The 21884-nt window shown below is 44.2% G+C and overlaps 1 protein-coding gene across 1 annotated transcript in view; it reads right to left on the bottom strand.

Annotated features, from left to right (window-relative positions):
• Positions 1–17493: 17493 nt before the first annotated feature.
• Positions 17494–21884, bottom strand: part of Lama3 (laminin, alpha 3) — a gene marked incomplete at its 5' end in the record, with an annotated part of 381164 nt that continues 376773 nt past the window's right edge. Inside the window, 3 exon segments of the mRNA XM_013504299.1 lie at positions 17494–18040; positions 18796–18915; positions 20136–20229. Of these exon segments, the coding sequence (XP_013359753.1) occupies positions 17895–18040; positions 18796–18915; positions 20136–20229 (360 nt within the window).

Here is a 21884-nt window from a genome sequence, read left to right as displayed (position 1 = left end):
GTAGGAGGATAAGAGACCCTCAAATGACAGTAGAATGCCTATCCATTATGAGTTTGGGTACTCTTTTAAACAGCATCTAAGGAAAAAACTTGGGTATAGGCAATTATAGTACTGGAAAGTAGGGGTTAAGGACGGAGAAAAAGTAAACATAAGTGCACATTAAGTACTAGTACCACTGAGTGTATTAGTTAACCATTTGCTGCAGTAACAAATGACCACGCATGTAGCAGCTTAACACAACCTCAACAAAGTTAATACCTTTTAGTTCTGTAGGCCAGAAGTCCAAGGTAGGTCTCACTGAGCTGAAATTTAGATCTCAAGGGAGTAGAATCCTTTCATTCTCTTTCCCAGTTTCTAGAAAATACTTGCATTCCTTGGCTTGTGGCCCTCCTTCCATCTTCAAAGCCAACAATATCACATCTCTCAGACCCTTTTTCTGTCATCATGGCTCTTTCTGTCCACCTCTGGGAGAACGTCTCTGCTTTACAGGATCCATGTGATTAGACTGGGCCCACCCCAGGATAAGCTCCCCAAGTCAAGGTCTGGAATTCAATCCTATGTGCAAGGTTCCCTTTGCCATGAAAGAATATATTCACAGGTTCTGGGGTTAGGATACGGACATCTCTGTGGGGCCACTGTTCTCCCTACAATGGGCACTGAACAGTAAGCACTGGGGAGAGAATTCTCTTCCACCAGAGTGCTGACCAACATATAGAACCCTAGAATTATCCAACTGAAGTCCACAGGCCATGTAATTTATCTTCCAGTTCACATCGCCATTGGTTAAGTGTCCCTCCAAGAGACAATCTACCTGTACCTATGGGCTACAGTGGGTGGGCACAGGGGCTCTGGTGGTGTTGGGACACAAAAAAATCCTACACTCTGTCCACACAAATGAGAAAATAAGGAAAGGAAGCATCTCCCATGGCTGCAGTGAAAACAGAGATTGGTCACCTGAATGTGAAACAGGTAAGCAGCAGCTACATCCATGAAACAATGTCACTGAGTCACCTAAGGATCACTTAGGTACTTAGCTTGGATACCTGAGCTCACTCCAAGCCCGTCATTCACTGTGAGGATTTTCTAGGTGTTACACCTTTCTTAAGCCCTAGCTTCCCCCACTGGTTATGCGAAGAGGATCACTAAGACCACACAGAGTAGTCTGAGTGTTAAATACACTAACATGTACAAAGCAGCTGATATGTAGGGAGTGGCCGAAAAAAAGGAGCAGTAGGAATTTTCATTCACACATTTAAAGAAACATTTATGGGCTGCCAGGCTCTGGGGCTACAGCTATGAACAAGACAGACAAGGCCCCAGCCTTCACAGAGGAGCTTCCCTTCCAATGGGAGAGACACAGACAATAGAAAAGAATTATGCTGGGCCTTACCGATTACCGTTGTTACAATAAAGGATACAACTAGCATGACGCGATAGAATGCAACAGAACTGGGTATGGCTGACACCTGTCAGTTCGCTCTACCCCTAACCCTGGACCTTCTAATAGGACTTTAGCATGTTCAGAAAGCAGATGGGGTTCATGGTGAGAGGCCCCTTCTCAACCCCAAGAATGAATCCTGCCTGGTCTAAAAAACTGTGGCATCCGATTTCCCAAGGGTGAGTAATTTTAGACCCAGTGAGATCCAAGGGCCAGTGAGTTGGTGGAGGAAGGGAGGCTTCAGCTCCTGCTTGGAGAGAAAAAAGGCTCTTGCCTTTTCCCCGTACTTCTTGTGTCAAACAAAATAAATGATCCATCTGGACTGGCAAGTGTCCTTTTGAGATGATGGAAGCAAGCATGAAGCTGGAAATCTGATAGAGCAGAATGTTCCTACGGGTCAAGTCCTGGATGACATCCTCAAACAGCTGAGTGAAAGCCAGCAGCTACCTCTCAAGGCGGCTTATGGAATAAAAATACGCTCCTACTTTTTTAATGCTACACCTAGGTTCATGTTCTACCAGTTGTAGCTGAACATGTTCTCAGCTGATAAAGGTAGACCAAACTGATGTTTAACTCGAGATGTGAAGAGTCAGCTACCAGAAAGAGCTGGGAAAAAGCATTCAGACAGAGGAAAGTAAAAAGGGTCCTCTAAGTCTGGAGTGTTTAAGGAGGAGAAAGCAAGCCTAGTGGCTGGCTGGGAAGATGCTGCCCCAGGGCCTTGACTTCAGGATAAGAAATTTTATTTAAAAGAGTAAAATTACAGTGGTATAAAGCAAAGGAATAACATATGGATGCAGGAAATTGTAAGTCCCACTCCTGTTAATGGGAGAATGTAAGACTTATGATTTTGATAGTTATTAAAATAGAGTTATTAAAAATTATGCTGGATTCAGAGATTGCAGGACTCTAATATAAGCCATTGTTAGCAAAGAACCTTAGGAAGGTGAAAGACTTAACTCAGTTGTCATGGAGAGACAGCCCCTGAGCTGAGAAGCCTGTTATAGCTCATCATTAAGGAAAAGGCTAGGCAGTTTTTAAAGGATAAGACTCTTAGAATACCAGTTCTAACCCATGGTGGGGTGAAGGCCCCTTTTTTGTGGGATGAGCTTTATTCTGTTCTCACTCTGATGAAGACTAATTTATAAGAACGTTTAAAAAATACACCCAGACTTTAAAAGTGCAGTGTCTTCCTAAAACATCACACTAATTCATTGGCATAGAAAACTGTACTCTGCCCATTACCTGTAATTCCATGGGATTTGAATTTTTTTTTTTCCCCCAACAAAGCGTCAACTCTGTAGCTTTCTCCTTTCTGATCTGATCAAAATAAATGACTCTGACATATTCATTGTAATAAATGTCTTGAACATTTATTCTTAATAGAGAATTTTCTTGACAGACATAATCTGTCTGATACATTCAAAAAAATCACTTTGGCTGCCATGGGAAGAATGATTTCTAAGGGAGATAGAGCTGATGCAGGAGCCAGTGAGGAGGCTATTACAGTAGCTGCAGAGAAAGACTGATAGTCTGAGACGGGGGATGGTAGCAAGGACAAAAATATGTGGACAACTTTGAGATGTTTGTAGAAGATAGAGCTGAAAAGACAGGCTAGAGAAATCAAAGAGGACTCATAGGGTTTTGCTTTGAGCAATTGGGTAGTGACACTTCTTACTGAATTGGGACATACGGGCGATGAAGAGTTCTGGGTCAATAAAGTTTAATTCTGGGCACAGGCTGCTTAATTAAGATGCCCTGTTGGGATCCACATGGAGATGCAAAGTAGGCAGCTGATGTACATGAGGATGAGATTCAGTACAGATAAAAGCACATGTGCAGAGGTATAGTCTAGAGGCTCCCATATTTACAGAGTCAGTGACACCTCCTTCCAGACAGAGTAGTTTGATACTGAAAAGACTAACATTAACTCATTTTGCTGACCTACTGTTATGGTTTGGATGAGTGATCCTGAAAGGTCCCTATGTAAAAGATTGGTTCCCCATGGTGGTGCTCTTTGGAGGAGGACACTATGGAAGGTCCTTTGTTCACTGGGGGGGGGTGCCCCTGGAGAGGACTGTGGGTGCCAATTGCCTTCTCTCTCTCTTTGCCTGGTCCGAGATGTAGGCACTTGCTTTGACATATGCTCTTGCCACTGCCATCTGCCACCTTAGCCAAAGGCTCAAACCAGTAGTGTTGCCAGATCTTCATCTTAGAAACTCCAGAACAATGAGCCAAAATAAACCTCTTTTTACCTCCTAAGTAGTCTATGTCAAGTGTTTTATTATAGTGGCAAAAAGCTGACTATTACACCTGTCGTACTCTACCCTCTTTTGGAAGACTTGCATATGCACGATTTGGGTTAAGTGCACCCAAGCATAGTAAATATTCTACTCTGCAGTTCCAGGTGATCATCCATCAATTAGCAAGGCACAAATAATGGAAGCCCATGCTGGAGTGACTAGCTGGGGCTACATGGACAGCTAGGCCCTCTTAACTGTGACTCAGAGAATTGAAAGCTGGTTCTATCTTGGGTGACCAAGACATCTTTGAAAAGCATGTCTTTAAAAGAAAACATGGGTTTTGGGTGGTATTCTATTGCTTGGGTCTTAGAAAGCTACATGGTGTTTTTTTTATCTGCGTTCAAAAGTCACTTCAAGCTAGAGAGGATTAGCAGGATCAGAGCTGAAGTGCGAAGCTCTCTCATGTTAGCTGCTTTTCATCAGTGTGGTGTCCGGGTGACAACTGCTTCAGGAAATGCACCATCCTGTGTGTCAGCCAGCAGCAGTGTAGGGACAGAGGCTGAAGAGGGTTATTTTGGTGATTGATTACTGTTTTCATCCGAAGTCTTTGGCTTAGTTATCTCTTAGAAGTATGCTCATTTGGACAGCTGTCTCTGGTAGCTAGCATTACCCCTCACTTCAAAGCTTCCACCTGGAGTGGAAGAGTGCTTTCTGAAAGAAGTGTGAAGATCAACCAGCCAGAGCAGAAGCATGGCTTTCGCTCTGTCTGGTGTTCATAACCTTTTCTAAGTCACTTTTGATGACCATGCAAATTATCGTCCCCTAAAAATCCTGACAATCCCCTTTCTCATCATCACAATGTCATCAAAACTAAGTGGGAAATGAGTCGTTCCTACCTGGGTCTTGGGGAGGATCAGTAGCAGACTCTTATTTCTCAAGCTCTGGAAACATACTTTTGTCATGGTTTGCATGTGGTATGTCCCCCAAAGGCCCATGTGGTGAAAGGTGTGGCCCCTGGTGTGCTGCTGTTGGGAGGTGGTGGGCATTTTAAGACGTTGGTCTTGGTGGAGATTCTTAAGTCACTGGGAATGTGGCCTCAAAGAGTCCCTTCCTCATCCTCTCTTTTTGTTCCTCGGCTCATCACAAGTGAATCGTTCTGCTCCTACCATGATGTGCTGCCCCACCACAGACTGAACGCAATAGAGCCAACGGATCATGGGCTGAATCCTCCAAAACTGTGAGCCAACATAAACCTTCTCTCTGTATAAAATGATTATCTCAGGTATTTGTTACAGTAACAGGAAGCTGACTAACACAACTTCTGAAGGCCTACTTTTTTCTTTGAGAACACTAATACTAATAATAAATAAGAGATAGCGTCTTCTGCCTTCTTGACTCAGGTTAGTAGAGGTACTGCCTTCTTGACTCAGGTTAGTAGAGGGATGAGCCTGGGGTGTGTGTACTGAGATACAGGTTTGGTCATTACTGAGGTACACTGAGGCCAACACATCATCAAAAATAAATACTTGTTATTCTCACAGATTCCAAGAGGAGGAAGCATGGCACTCGATGGGGGTCACACAGGGAAGCAACAGGCCAGTCAGGGGCAGAGGGAGTGATGGAAAGAGCCTTTATTGTGGTTTTGGTGGGAAGGAATGGGAAGCCAAGTTTAGGACTGGAAGGTTTGAATAACTTCAGCAAGTTCTGGGGCAGTGTGGGAAGGTAGGTAAGCTCCTTCCATACTTGATTTTCTTGGTTGGCAAGCAGTTCCAACCTGGAGCCAGGGGTTCCTTTTTTCTTTCTGTATTACTGTAAACACCCACAAGTTATATGGCATGTAGAGGGGTAACAGTGTCACTCTTAGGAATCCATATGTTGAACCAAGTCCATTTAGCATGGGGACCCAGGAGAGCGAGCAGTTTCCATAGTTCTCAGCAGACAGATGAGAAACCATGCTTTTTCTGAAAGTCTTCCATTGATTGATTTATGGATCAATTTCCCATTAACCTTTAGTAGTAAAATACATGGTGCTAGTAAGAACACGGTTTGAAAATCTTTGCATTTTAGTTCTTCTCCCATTCGTGCAACTTCTTTCTTTCCTTCTGTCAATGAATATTTATTATGCCCAAGGCTCAGGGAGGAAGCAATTTACATAAAAGAATTAATGGAAGGAAATAGGCCAAGTGATTCTCAGGATGCTTCACATTTTCTTACTACATAGCCAGTATCTACTTTTATTTTAAGTTTATCTCCATTTTTGGTTAGTGTTTAAATGAACATTCCAGCAAATGAAATGTACGAGGCATCTAGCTCAAGTTCAAGGCCAGAGAATGGCTGTGCTGGACAGTAATGAGTTGGTTGCCTTTGTTATAAATTTCCCTTCCCTTCACCTCAGGGCTTCATTGAGTGTGTAATTATTCTGCATTGGCACCCGGCCAAAGGGATATTAGCTCTTAAACTTCTGTAATAATTGACAGCACACAAGCAGCCCCATTAGGACTTAAAATACTCACCCATTAGCCGACCCAGCTTCTCTGTTCCTAGGTCAGCAGCAGGTGAGGTTTGGATGTAGCGAGATGCTCCTCAGAGACCAGGAGGCTCCATCTGGCCCCTGCTCTCATGGCCTTGTGGTACCCTGAGCTTCACAGAGCCAAAACTGGGCAATTCTGTGCTTGACTGAGGAAAAACAGCTAAACACGGGCAAAGGAGCTCCTATGAAGCTGAGAAGAAGCCCAGCAAGAAGCACTCTGGGGCTTTGGTTAGCTTCTCAGAGTTTCTAAGAAGTGCTCCAAGGTGGACAAGCGTGTCAGCCAAGGAGAAAGGGCAATTCAAAGTCAAGGAAAAAGGCAGACATGGCCTGTTATGAAAGAGAGATGAGAACTTATACCCCTTCTACAGCAAAACCAAAAAGAAGTCCAAGGATTCCAAAGTACCCAGAAGGCCTGCTTCAGCCTTCTAAATCCTGTCTTGTTCGGAGTTTCACCCCCAAAGGAGAACATCTGGCCCTCCATCGCTGACACTGCAAAGCTGGGAGAGACATGGAATGACACTGCTGCAGGTGGGAAGAAGCCTTAGGAAAAGACAGCTTCAAGGGGAAGGGAAAGTACACAAAGGATTTTGCTGCATACAGGCTAAAGGAAACCCTGATGCAGAAGAAAAAAGAAAAGAAAAAAATCCAGAATTTTTCAAGGCTGATAAAAGCAAGAAAAAGGAGGAGGGGGAAGATAAGAAAAATGAAGATGATTAGTTTGTTCTAGTGCAAGTTTTACGTATAAAGCACGTAAACCCTCAGCACCTCAGTGTCTCAGTGAGTGATCACGGCAGTGTAGAGGATGAAAGATCACTCTGAGATGAGACTTAGCTCAACCATCAAGAAGCCCAGAGGGGCTATCTCAACCAAGAGCACTTAGCATTAGGGAGACTCCCAGGAGTAGCACGGAAGCCAAGAACTCTCAGGCTTTTACTTAGAATATTAGTGTAAGAGAAAAAAAGGAGGAGGAGGAGGAGGAAGAGCAGGAGGAGGAGGGGGAAGAGAAGGAAAAGAAAAGCAGTTTGGTCAAGAAACTGTCTTAAGGCTAAGCAGCTTTTTTGGGGGAAGGAGTACCTCCAGATACAACGTGTTTTAGTAATGGAAACTTCTGATTGTTTAATCATTCCCTGCTCACAGAGCCTGCACGCTTTTGCTCCTCAGTCAAGTCCCCCCGGCACCTTACTCTTAGAAAAATTAAAAAAGAATGCTGTGTAAGTTTTGTTTTTAAACTGTTGAGACACTACCAACGTGTCTTTAGATAGCCCTGTCTTTGTGGTATTTTCAGTAATCATCAACACGTTTGGTACTGGCTGGAGGTTGCAAATTGCATGGAAATTGAAGGCAGGTTCTTACTGGTTCATAGCACAAGACAACATCCATAAGAAAGGTAGTTTTTTTAATCTGCCACTGTCTCTGATGCAGCGTACACAAAATAAGTGCTGTTCTATTAACAGAATGCCATTTTGAAATTGCAAAAAACAAAAGCTTGCAACTGCTTTTGACATTTTGAAAGTTTCTAAGTAAACACAAATTTTTATTTTTTTTTTTTTAAAAAAGAAGCCAAAATCTTCCAAATCTGGTTTCTATGGTGTCCCTTCGCATGCCCACAGGCAAACTGAAACACTTGGCTTTTTGTAGTTTTTATCCCACTTCTGTCTCCCAATCTCAGCACTTTGTGAGGGTCACAAATGCAGAAAGGTCTGAGAACTTTGACAAAAGGCGTAAGGTTTCTGAGGCTGAGCTTCTCCATCTTAAGACGGTGGTACCCACAGTCAGGTGTGTTTCTGAGAGGGACAAGGCCAGGGCTCCTGTCCCTGACTCTCACCTGGCCTCCTGGGGACTGTGGGAGCTTCTCTGGCACATACAGCATGGGGACCCTCCAGGCACCTGTGCCTCCTCTGGACCAGGCAGAGCTGGGCAAATCTCTGAGTGGCTCCTAGAAATATAGGCTGCATCTGGTCTGAGTCTTGAAGAGTCTTTTGCCCTTTTTATCTTAGGACTAGCAGTGGGTCAAGCCCTTTGTTTTAGGTATTATTGGTTTTATTTGTTTTTGTTTTCTTTCTAGGTTAAAAAACCATCCAACATCACAGCACCAATGTGGAACAGAACTAGGAGCAAGCACCTCTGCTGAACCCAAGACCACATGCTTTCTCAGGAAGAAGCCACTGAAAGTGCTTATGAGCTTAGTAAAAACTCAAAAACAAAACAAATTAAACAGCAACAACATCAAGCAACAAAATACCACCACAACACTGCAGCTGATTCGGAGAACACACACTCAGCTTCCTGGCTCTCTGGTGTACGTAGGTCATAATGGTGGATCATCATGACTACCTGACCTAAGTTGATGTTTAGTTATTGCAACTCTGATCCATAGGCCCTCACAGAGGATTTCGCCTCCTGTGGCAAGATGAGCAGCAAGTAGGATCAGACAGCATGGTACACTGTGTGCACCGCTGCTGTTAGAATCATCTTTGGGTGAAATCAGGGTGCAGCCAGTGCAGATGGTGGCTTCATGAACCAGCAGGTGCCTCCTCTTGCTGCATGTGGGGTGGCAGGGTCAGGGACAAGAAACATGCAAGTCAGTTTGCTCAGCCTTCTCCCCCCAACAGTCTCCATCTGCACATCCAATACTGACCTTGCCAGCTCTCCAGGGGAGGCTAGGTGGCAGCACCCAGGAGTTCTCTTGTCACTGGCTTCCAGGCTCCCGAGGGGAAAGCAGGGTCTTTTAATGTGAAACAGCTTCTAGCAACTTGCAAATAATGCCTGCAGTGGCAGACTTTGGTCTGGATCAGAGGAGGGCAAGCTATAAGCTTCCCCTGTCCTGAACTAGCGTAAGGGCCAGCCTCAATAAGGGTCACAGAGGAGAAGAGCTGTGACACCATAGTGTAAATGGTAATGCATGGTGCAGGCCGCAGCAGTTGTTATTATTCCACTAGCTTCAACCACATCCTGTGCTAGGCAACCAGCAAGAAGGCAACTACCAAGGTTGAAAGCGGATGATTTGATTCAGTGGGCTGCAGAGGTCCAGGACTGAATCAGGAGACCATTTAGTGCTTTTCCCCTCCCACCTTTTAAATGGCACTTGGAAGGACCTGTTGAGCACACTCTCCCTGGTCACACACTACCCTCTCTACCCGCCCACTCTCCATTTACACCACCGTTATCTGGACATCAATTCTTTGTTGCCAGTTGGGAACTCTTGTGTGTGTGCACAGGTAGTCTTTAGGACCCACTCCCAGGTTCACTGGAGCCACTACAATGTGCTTATTCCTGGAACTTTTTCCTACCCCTTCTCCAGGATGGCCCTGCGAGTGTAACCAGGGAAACACATGAGAGTTGGCAGAAGTACCTCCGTCCCATAGGGGATGCTCCTTAGCTAAGCAAGACCCCTACCCTTGATGGTCATCATGGTCCCCTGAGTCTGTGTGATGTGTGCCCCATCACTATTCTCCTGGGCTACATAAAACAACATCTAAAGGAGTCCTTTAACACAGGACTTTATAGAAATCCAAAGGTTTAATCAAAAAGGACACTTTCAAGTGAAAGTGATATGCGTTTAATGTAGTCAAAGGTACATGTGTAAAACAAAGTTCAAAAGAGTTTCAGTGGCCATCTCTTATAAATGTCTAGTTGCTCCTCACCAGGGAACAGAAAAGCGCTCTTCCCTAGATATGGCTAAGGTCAGGGGTTTTCAGTTCCAGCTGCTCATTTGGATCATCTGGGCTGCTTTCAAAGATAGGAATGCCAGGCCCCACCAGACAAACTATCTGGGTTGGGCCATAGATGTCTTTACTGGACACAACTGCTGGATGCCCAGCGTAGGTTGAGAATCACTGAATGAGATAAGCCAACTGGGTCGTGAACCAAGGAAGGCAGACAGCTCAATTCTGTGCACTGAGAGAATGGACAATGAAAATAGGAGAAACAAAGAAAAGAATTCAGAAGCTCTAGTCTCTATTTCTCCACCCACCCAAGCGTGAGGCAGTGCCACTGGAAAATCTATTTAAAAATACAATCCATGAAATAAATGCCAAGTTCCCCTCAGCAACCACTGCCCTTGTACCTAGCTGGTTGATACTTACACTGCCTACCATGTGCCCTGACGCTTTCCCTTGTGTCTCGCAGCCTCCCCCAAACAACCTTGTCTTCTAATCCACCGGGGATAGTGACTCCCTAAATTCTCCATCCATGTACAATGACTTCTTTCTCCACCTACCTCACTGCCTCTCCTCTGGACTCAGAGCAAGAGGTCTCACTTTATCTGTTTTCAAGGTCACTCCCTTCCAGCATCCTCCAAACCCATTTCCCACCCCCTCATGTCTTCGGGGACATGGGCTGTCCTCCCTCTGCCCTCCCTTTTTAACCTTGCCATCTATGCCAGCTCTTTCCGAGCAAACCCAACATTCTATTCTGTCTTTTTAAATTAAACAAAGCAATCTGCCTCCACCGTATGTCCTCCAAGCATCTCCTTTGCACTTGAGCAGCTTCTTGACGAGTAATTGACACGAACTGTTGACACTGTTGCACCCTCCTCTCTGCTCTGTTGTAATCTGACATTGGGCCCCATCTTTCTGCTAAAGCTGCCCTCACCACGGGTATCGAGGGACAGCCATGCGCTTCAAAGGCCTGGCCTAGCCCCCACCCCTTGGAACCATATCCTCACTTGCACCTGTCCCTGGCCCCTGCAGTTGTACTTTCTGCTTAAGCAAGAAGCTCCCATGCAAGTGACTTCTAAGAGCAATGGCTCTTCGCTGGGTGAGGAGAAAGGTTTCCCCTTACTATGAGAAAGCGGGTTGACGAGCTAAGGAACAGCAGACAAACCGCACTGGAAGCTGGGCTTTTCGGGAGCTGGTGAGCCAGGAAGTGTCCCAGAAGCCCCGTGATGCACTTCAGCCTCTGACAGAAGCCTCCCTCTCTGCAAGAACCATCACCTTTCTTGGAAAACATGGGCATTAAGGATATTACCTCTTCTGGCAGCATGGCAGTTGAATGCTAGATAGGCGTGGTCCCTTGTTTTCCAGAATATAGATTTTATTCTGAGGACACATAATCCAATGGGAATAGTGAACACCTCCTGAGATTTGTCTCTGGAGTGGACACCATGCCAGTATCTGTCCCTGGATACACAGTTCCTTTATAACTGTCCAGGAATGCAAGCCCCACTTCCTTTCTCTGAGTCAGAAACAATTGAAGGTATTGTTTAATAGCAAAAGCCTTCAAGTAAGGAATGGACTGACCAGTAAGTAATCTGCATGTGTACACTCAGAGACTCAAGGGCTGCACAATGTTTTCCCTCAAACTGCAGAACTCTCTGTTCTCATTTTATCAAGGACTCAATGCAGAGTGAAAGAAACCACACATTCAAAATTCATGGGGAATCAAACCTTCTGGCAATGGAAAGGCACTCTTTACATTCTGGGGTCATAGAATCCTTTATCAGGGAAGGAAGAAAAGACTTTTCCAGTAAACAATATTCATCATCTCAGGATTCTGCCCTTAACTTTGGGAGAATAATTGTTCCAATCTTGTCTCTGTTTTCCATTCATAAGCATGCAGATAAGGTGTTGTAATTTCTATGCTGGAAGATTAAGTTATACTGCTGGGCAAATGAAGAAACTAGAAACGTCCCTCACTTTCCACCATGGCAATTACTGGTTTCACACATGTTGAAGAAGAAAAAGTAGGAGCAGGACAAGGAGGAGGAGGAGGAGGAGGAGGTGGAAGAAGAGATGGAATCATAAGAAATCCAAGTAGCCAAGGTAACCATGGAAAAGAAAATAAAAAACTGAAGGCATTATAATACTTGACCTCAAAACATGCTATAAAGCTATAGTAACCAAAACTGTATGTTATAAAACTGACACACAAACCAACAAAATAGAGTGGAGAATACAAAAACAAATCCACATATCTATATTCAACTGATCTTTGACAAAGGGTGCCAAAAACATACACTAGAGGAAAAACATTCTCCTCAAGAAGGTGCTGGGAAAACCGAATATCCAAATGGATCAAAGGTCTAAATATGAAACACCTGAAAACACTGAAAAAACCTTTCAGTTCATCAACATAGGCAATTTTTTTGGATAAAACAAAAGCACAGGGAACAAAAGCCAAAATAGACAAAGGGGATTATAAGAAACTAAACAGCTTCTGCATAGCAAAAGGAACAAGCAACAGGATGAAGAGACAATCTGCCAATAGGAGAAAATATTTGTAAATTATCCATCTGACAGAGAATAAATATCCAGAATATATAAGGAACTCAAAGGACTCAACAGCAAAAACAAACAAAACCAAAATAACCCTACTTAAAATGGCAAAATAATCTGAACAGACTTTTCTCAAAAGATGATATGCAAATGGCTAATCAGTGCAGGAGAAAATGCTCAACACCAGTTATCATCAAAGGTAAATGCAAATCAGAACCACAATGAGATACGATTTCACCCCACATCCCATATGATCCATATGAAAAAAGATAAAAATATGTAGCTGTAATAAAAAGAGTGATAAATACAATGAGGGGGCAGAGAATTGGGAACTCTTGTACACTGCTGGTAAATAAAAGTTATTATAGCCAGGTGGAAAATATGTGGAAGTTCCTCAAAAAATTAAAAAACTAACACATGGCTCAGCAACTCTACTACTGGCTCTATATCAAAAGAAATGAAATATGTATATCAAAGAAACACTTGTGTTCCCGTGTTCATTGCAGCACTACCCATGGTAGTCAGGAAAAAGAATCAACCAAGGTGTCATTAACAGATAAATGCATAAAGAAATGTATATGTTCACAATGTAATACTTTTCAGCCATAAGAAAGAATGAAATCCTGTCATTCGTGCCTACATGGATGAAACTGGGGACATTATGTTAAGTGAACTAAGCCAAGTGCAGAAAGGGACCTTCTCATACTTGTGCAGAAGCTAAAAATGTTGATGTCATTACCTGGAGTAGAACAGCCAGGGAGGAGAGAAGGAGAGAAGGGAGGACAGGAGGAGGTTGGGTAATAGTACAAACACAGTTAGATGGCAGGAATGAGCTCTAGTGTTCCACAGCAGAGGAGGGTGACAATAGTTGACAATTCATTATTGTTTTATAAAAAAACTAGAAAAGAGGGGTTTTGAAGGATCCCAAGACAAAGAAATAATAAATATTTAAGGAGCTGGAAATTTGACTTACCTGATCTGATCTTTACACACTGTTTATATGTGTTGGATGATCAAACTATACACCAAAATATGTGTCAATTCAACTCTTTTTTTTTTAAAGCTTGCTTTGGATTTCTCTGTTGCGGGCCAAGGTATAAGCAGGATGATGTCTTGGACTTTTGCCAGTTAAAATCCTGGAATTTTACCTGATAGAATCCTTAGGAAGGTGTCAGTTGCCATGAAAGGAAAATTCCAAGGTGGAGGAGAAACGGCCGGCGGGGCCTATAGCTGAGGGCCAGTGGCTGCTAAGGCACAGTCAGTATTCAAACCCTCGGGGAGTGCCCTGCTCCACCTGGAAGCACAGCCTGGCTTGGCATTGGCTTGACGCTCTCTGAATGTGATGCCTTCTACAATCTTGGCTGGTTTGTGGCTCAGCGCCAGTTTGAAGGACTCATGGTACAACCCTCACCTGTCTAAAGCATCTTGCAAAATGGCACATCAGAGCCAAACACCCATCAGCTGGCTCCATGCTTTCAGGTGATGGATTTATTCTCAGACCAGCCTAGACAACTACGGGTCATGTCTTCGTCACTTTCTCATTGCTGAGATGTAATACCTGGCACTTGCAGCAGAAGGAAGAAGGGTTTACTGTGGCTCACATTTTAGTAGTTCTGGTCCTTGCAGGGTCCTCTGGCTCCAAGGCAGGGTGGTATGGCGGGAGGGAGCCTGGAAACAGGAAGGGTTCAGGGAGGAGCTGGGAAGGGAGATACACACTTGTAGGCCACACCCACAGTGACCTACCTCTTCCAGCCACGCCCACAGGGACTGAGCTTCCAACCACCTTCTAACAGCAATTAGCTATCCTGCCCCCGTAATTCAGTCACCTTCCAAGGGCCCCACTTTTGAGCCCAGGAGGCTTTGGGAGACATCTAGATATAAGCCCTAAGAGGCCACTAAGGATCTGCTTGCTCAAATGGCTGCTTCCTGTCTTCAAGACTGAGGGAGGGCCTTGGGGATTTATAGTCGAAGGCCAAGCCCTGTTTAAAATGATTCTAAGTGTAAAGGGGTGTACCGGTGACAGCAAACATTTAGAGCTTTTAGTGATACAAACATCTGGCTGCAGCACGCATGCCATAGGTTTGCCACCTCTGGGATACTCCCTTTGGGGAATAACTGGGCGATAACTAACCACAGCCATTAAAATGTTCATAGCCTTTAGTCATTTTACTTCTAATTTATCTTAAAGTAAATAAATTTACATCCCATTCATTCTAGTAATGCTTATGATTGTAAGAAATGGAAATATACCCAGTATCTAAAGATTGGATGTGGTTAAAGGCGTTATGGTAAATTCTTTTGATGGAATGAAATGTTTTACAAGGACCTGAGAAACCAATACTGTACAATTTTTAAACCCATGTAACAATAGTATGTACTATAGTCATGACTTTGTAAGACAATACTGTGAATTTTAGAAGAAGCATGAGTATATAGCTAAATATAAGGAGATTTCTGAGTAGGGGGATCACGGGTGATTTTTACACTTTACTGCACATTCTGATTTTTTTCATAATAAAAATACATATATCATTTGTATTCAATAAAATACTTTAATGTTATTTTATAACTTTTTTTTTTTGTGTGTGTGTTTTTGAGATGCAGTTCAGGCTGGCCTTGAGCTCACTTTGTAGCCCAGATGGTCTCGAACTCGCAAGGATCCTCCTGGCTCAGCCTCCCGAGTGCTGGGATTACAGCCATGTGCCACCATGCTCAGCTTGTAATGTTATTTTAAAATTGTTCCTCTCATATGCTGGCTTGACATCATTATTCCTAGGAAGAACCAGGCTTTTCCAGGGCTACTACTGAGCTACCCAAAATTGAAATTAGTGAAGAGACCTGGGGTAGGCAGAGAAGAGTGTGGTCAACAGAGGTTGGGCGCTTGGGGTTTTGTAGTGCAACATTGTGGGGTGGGCAGAGGTGGGGAGAGGCGTTGAGTTCAAGTTCTCCGTGGGTGAGACCACTTCCTGTCTGGAAGAAGGGGAAATTGGTGTGTTCTGTCCCATGTTACTGTGGTCTGACACAGATCTATATTGATTGTGACAAAACAAAAACCCAGTGCCTGGCATATTGAGGAATGAGGCCAACAAATATGCTTAGAGATGCTGTGAGAAGCACCCAAGAGCTTTGTAGATACTTGTTGCCCCTGTCATGTCTGTTGCCTAGGGAACTGTGCTCTTTCCAGGCCCCATCACATTGGACCGAAATGGAACTGTATGAGTCACCTAGAAGATACAACAAAATACTTAGCAAACCACCTTCATTAAGAGGGAAGGTTTATTTAGCTCACCGTTTCAGAGGTTCAAAGGCAGGTCACCCACATCAGCTCAGCTCTGGCGAGGCTGGCAGTCATTCTGAGGGGAGTGTGTGTCAGGGGAGGCACTCACGTCTTATGAGGAAGTAGGGAGTAAGTGAGGAGGAAAATAGGCAGGGTCCCACAATCCCTCTCAAGGGCACAGCCGCACTGAAAGGGAACCTCATAAACGTTCATAGCACCTCCCAATTCCCCACTCTGGGTTTCACCAAGCCTTTAAAGAATGGACCCCTGGAGGATACTCAAACCATCAGACAATATCCAGACCATAACAGGAACCAACAGTGGCCCTGAAGTGATGAGGTCAGATTTGTTGACCAGAGATTTGATGTCCTTACTTAGCTTCTTACCCCAAGATCAGCCCACTCAGTGTGAACCTATTGAACCGAAAAGAAAATAGCAGTGACAAAGTTCATATATCACCTTACAGCTCACAAATGGTTTTCATGCTGGTTCAGCTGAAGAGCTATAAACATTCTTTACAGAAAACACAAATTTATAATCATGGAACAGCTACACTTGGGTTGCTATGTTTCCCCAGCTGTAAGTCATCCAGGATTCTCTCTGCTGCCTTCTGGTGGCTGGAATTATGTTCAGCAAATGCAGATGGGGTTGTCTTCCAGTTATCACAGAATAGAGGGAAAGTCACTAGGGCTAGCCAGTGAAGCACGAACTGTCCCTTAATATTGCTACAGGAAGTGATAACAAAAACCACTAATGTAGCTCTAGTTAACACAAGGAACTCTGGAGAGAGATGAAGGTCTTGGTGGGCCCTTCAGAGAATGTGGGCTCAGTGAAGATCTAGCAATAATAGGTAGTGTGGATAATTTTGCTGCAGACTCAGCTGCCTGGGAGATTTTTCATTGGAAAGTCAATGTTCTCAGAATGCGTGTGACTTAGCCATCAAGTTCAGCCTCTGACCCAGCATAGAATCCCCGAGGACCACTGTTCAACTTCTGGGAAGAACCTCTGTGCTGGGTGCTTGGCTAACCTCTCTGGAACATTCCAGTGCTGTGTTGATGATTGGTAGAAAGCATACCCATAAGACTGCAGTGTGAAGGTCATAAAGAACAAGGGAATGCAACTCAGTTTCAGAGGAGGAGAGTACATAGCTCTGAGGATATCATAGGACTACTATACCCAATTTTTAGGATTGTTACTTTTCTCTTAATGAACAAATAATATGTAGAAGATACAGAAATGCTTGCGTAGTCTTCTTTGTTAGGGAAAGTGATGCAGGGTAGTTATGTTGGTCTAGTAGATCATTTATTATTTTATAACTAAAACTAGAAGTGATTTCCTGCTCTTTCTCATAGGACAGTGAAATCTCTTTCCACTGCTGACTTCTGTTATGCCATACAAAGCTCTGGGTACAGTACATATTCCCTCTCAGCTCCCCTACTAGATTGCTCAAGTCTTCAAGGAATTGGTAATAATTATCTAGCCTTGGTTAGCAGCAGATTAGGGAAGAAAAGGACTGGGAAGCCAGTGGCCTTCATTAACTGTTGGGTTCAGAAGTTCGATTTGTTAATTACTACTTTATGAATATTCAATTGAATTGAATATTCCTTAAGGGCAGAACTACCTTCTACACTTCACTGTAGTTCACGTGCTGAGAAAACACAGAACCTCCCACTTTGTGCTCAATCATTACTTGTAGAAAGACCATGTTGTAGGTAGCACACTGACCAGGTGCGAAGGAATTACTGTGCCGCACAACGGTCACCAAGCCTTTGGTTTTATGTCTCAAAAGCATATAATTTGAAAAGTACACTGCTTTTATTTAACCTCATAAATTACAACCCTTTAACATATGTAAAAGTTTCATATTCTTAAAGTGCTCTAAAAGAAATTTATTTTTGACAAGTTCTTTTAAAGGCACAATTTTTAGTGACAAATATTATCAAAGGTATTGTGTGCACATTTGAATAACAATTTGTTCATCTTCTTCAAGAAGTGAGATTTTTGTATGCGATAATATGTAGTACTGAATGCCAAAATGATGGGTCTATGAGCATGGTCAGAATTCAAAATTAGATTTGCTGTAGACTTGACGTGATGGTGTCTTGAGTCAAGAATGACTTTGAGTTGTGGAGGGAGGAGTGTTGGGTCCTCTATGCTTCTGAAGGTGAATTTCCCACAGTGTGGTAGCTTGGGGTTAGTGGCCAGGGCAGCCACTCAGACTGACAATGCCCTGGACTTCCATCGCTTTGGAGATAGGGACAGGGTTGTGATTGACTTGAATATTCTTTAGACAACCAAAAAATGACCTCCACACTGGGAGGTTCAGTGTCTTCAAATTGGCTGAAAGAAAAAAGCAAGAGGCATTTGATGAATACATCCTACTGTCAAACGAACACACCCTGAGTTTTAAACAGAGTTATAAGAAAGAGCCAAGGAGACCCCACGGTCCATCCCACCCAGGCATTTCTTCCTATTCAAGCAGGTGGCTGACACTGTGCCTGCTCTAATAAATCAGCAACAAGGCGACTCCTCAGCTCTTCAGAGAAGGGGGTTCCACAGTCCAAATCAACAGGCAATACCTCTGAACTCTGCTGCTTTTTATGGGTCATGAAAGGACTATGAAATTAACAACCAGATGGACTACTTGGAAGGACATGAAGCAATGAAGAATGAAAAGGTTCTTTCCATGAAAAATTCCAGTCTCGAACTTGCCTACATCTCAACCTGCCCAGCTCTCCCATTCTGGCCCCATGAAACCTAATAACTCAGCAGCAAGAATAAATGCCTGGGGAGGAGAGATCAGCTTTTCTGTCTGATCCTTTGCTGATATCAGGTTTCTGGGTTAATGCAGCCTCTTAAGAGAGGCTTATAAACAAGTGGAAGGCTTGGGGCAAGGGGTGGCAACAGTAATGTGGCCTTCACTAGGCACTGGATTTCCCCAAGTGCTGGACAAAGGGCCTCACTGTCACCCTCCAGCCAAGGCCTGCCCTGCCAGTTACCCACGTGGTGGCCATCATCTTTACTGGGGTAAAAGGAAAATGTTAAGAGCTGGCATTAGGCAACACAACTATGAAAGAAATGAGGATGAGCATCACCTGGGACACCGCCAATGTGTAGCAACCCCTGGGTGCTATGGGGTGGGAAGGTGAGCTTCCCAGCTGTGTAGCTGTTGTCCTTATCCAGTTCCAGGTGCAGGATGTGTTGTTTGATGGTGACTGGAAGAAAGAAAGCTGGTCAAATCTGTCAACCAAGGAGAGTCCTTCCTATACTGTGGTACCACTACTGGCCTCATTTTTAACTCACTCCTGTGAGACCTGTGGCCAACTTGGAATAAATTCACCTAGCTTCTTAGTGCCAGACAGCATGTGGTGCTTCTGTACACATTACCAAATTGGTTCCTAAAATGAATCTCTGCAGAAGACACTGTAATCTCCACTTCTCAGATAATAGGCTGAGACGTACTCAGGACATGACCAGATGCTTGGTTTATAAAGAAATGGGATTCAAGCCCTGGTATCTCATCTCCAGAGGCCATGCGCATGTCACAAGACCTCAGCTACTTTCTAAGTTGGCAATGGCTTCTGCAAACAATGCCAAAGGCAGTCGACACACTTTTGGTCCGTGGAAGCAAATTCCTCCCATGTTAACAATCTTAGCCAATTGCAGTGTGTTTCGTTTTCAGATTAGCTGAGAAAAGATTGTTTTTTACAAAAGGTATTTTAGCAAATACAGGTTCACATGTCTCTAAACTAATACTCATGAGTTATTAATAAAATAAAGATTCTATTTGAGAAGATCCCCTTGCTCTCCACCATTAGCTTGCCTAAACAGTATCCATTAACATTAACTGATTGTTGAAAAAATAACCCAGCAATGAGACTTAACAATACAATAGCAGGAGCACACACTTACTCTACTATTGGACATGAGGCAAAGCACTTCACACACACTATCTGATTTAATGTCCGCACCCTGGGAGGTGTATGCTACTTTTATCTCCATCGTACAGATGAAGAAACTGAAGGTGAAGAGCACTTAAATCACTTGCGCAAGGTCACACAGGATAAAAGATGGCACTGAGATTTCACCTCTTTCCTTTTGATTTCAAATCCAAAACCTAAATTACAGTGCTATATTATCTTGAAAACTAATACAACATATCCATTTGCTGGGCTCAAAACACACACACACACACACACACACACACACACACACACACACACATCAAAATTCCCCAACTCAGGAAGTTATGGAGAACTGGAGGCAGCAGCTATGATTGCATCAACACGGTGGGGTTGGCAATGGACAAGTTAAGCTGGTGGGCTGACCTGGTCAGGTACTGGGAATGTTGGACAGAGGCCGCCTTTGGGAAATTCAGATCCACATGAAAAGAGACTGCCTTGGTGTGTGCACGGTAGGGAACTGGGTGTCCTACCTGCCACTGAGTGCCATTGTCCATCACACAGAGACTGCTTTGGTGTCACTGACGTCGACATCCTGCCTGCCCCGCTGTCCACTGAGGCTGTGACCTGGAACACATATGCATCTTGCTACTTCCTGCCAAAGGTGTGTATAGAGAACTTTTCTGCCCCACCTCCCTTCTGAAGCACGGCCATACAGACAGCCCGCAGGCGCTGTAATGGTCCTCAACTCCTGGCAAGCAAGGTGCAAACCCAGGCCCTGCCTGAAGTTGTTAGTAACGGCAATGGCAGTGAACCACTCCTCTCAAGCCACACCCTGCCCCCACGGCCCTACTCCAGGATTACTGATGAGCACCAGCCGTCCCTCTTAGCACTTCATATGTGACAGTGACTGCTGAGAAGGACATATGAAGTTTGGAAGACAACAGTGCTGGTGGTGGCCTATAGTCTGTGGTAAGGGCCAGTCAGTTACGACCAAGACATTGAACAAGCTGACAGAGTGTATCCATACTGGACATGCGTCGGTGCCCACTCTCTGGTTAGGGGCTCCTCTGGGATCTTCCAAGGTTGAATCAAGGCAAATTATAAGACAGGGCTATAGTAGGTGCCACTGTAAATAACTTATGTTTACTTTGCCTCTGGCTAGATGGACTGTCTATTTACAGGCAATTCTTGAGCTAAATAATGTCACTGTCAATCTCATCAGGTATTGATTTTGTTTCCTTGAGATGAGTTCTTCTGCAGGGACATTCACTGGGGGCCCCTCCCAGCCCTCCTCTAAAAAGTTAGTTTCGTCTCCACCTCCTGGAAGGTGGGTAGTGTCGCTTCTCTGGGTGACAGGAGAGCTGCTCAGACGTAATGTCCACAACTAAGGTAGAAAATGTGCGAGGGGCTGGGGGGTTGCTCGGTGCAGAGCACTCGCCCAGCATGCAAGAGGCCTGGCTTCAACCCTCAGCACAAGGGGTAGCGGGGAGTTTGGGCCATTTTATTTCCTCCTGGGGCTGTTTTCCCCTCACATTTAATAAATAGTGGAAAGAAAGAGATGAAAGAAAGTAGCACAGCATTAATTTTTGACTCAAGGCCCCCACTACGATCAGCTTCCTGAAAGAATTTGGTTTTAAAGAGACATCTTTGAGAAGGAAGGCGATGTAACTGGGTGGTTGAAAATGAGACATCGACCCAGGCCTGTGAGCAATGGGAAAGATGGGGTAGAAGAAGCATAAACTAAAGCAGGAATCCATGAGGAACCAAAGCCAAGCTGGTGTGGGGCCCAGTGACCAGCTCAGCTGAGGGACCAGGGGGCTGGGCCTGTGTGGAGAGACTAAGAGGGTCCAGACTGACTGCAGGGACACAAGGCCGTGGGCGCAGGTATGACATGGTAAGAAGGGTGGGGAGAACCTGTCCCAGCAATTCTGATACCGCCCTTCTGAATAAGAGGTGTGATGGGGGTGAAAAGGAGAAAGGAAAATGGATATTTATGACGCACATGGAAGTTTCTCTAATCTTGACAAGGGCCCAGGGATACAAGAATTACTACCCTTGTTTCATAGATACTGAAACCAAGTCTCAAAGAGGTTAGGAAATTTCCCAAGGGCTCTATAACTAAGTGGTGCAGCTGGAATTCCCCCTAATGTGTAAGTTTTACCAATTTTAAAGACAAAGAACAAAAACCACAATGATAAACTTATTTGCTAAAGTAAAATGGTAAGTCATCTGCAAGGCTAACTTTAGGTGTTCGTCTCGCCTTCTGCTGGGCCCTCACT

The sequence above is a fragment of the Chinchilla lanigera genome, unplaced genomic scaffold, assembly GCF_000276665.1.
Source record: "Chinchilla lanigera isolate Chin_1 unplaced genomic scaffold, ChiLan1.0 scaffold00001, whole genome shotgun sequence".
Lineage (NCBI taxonomy): Eukaryota > Metazoa > Chordata > Mammalia > Rodentia > Chinchillidae > Chinchilla > Chinchilla lanigera.
The sequence above is the reverse complement of the archived record's forward strand: the minus strand, read 5'-3'. Positions and strand labels throughout refer to the sequence as shown.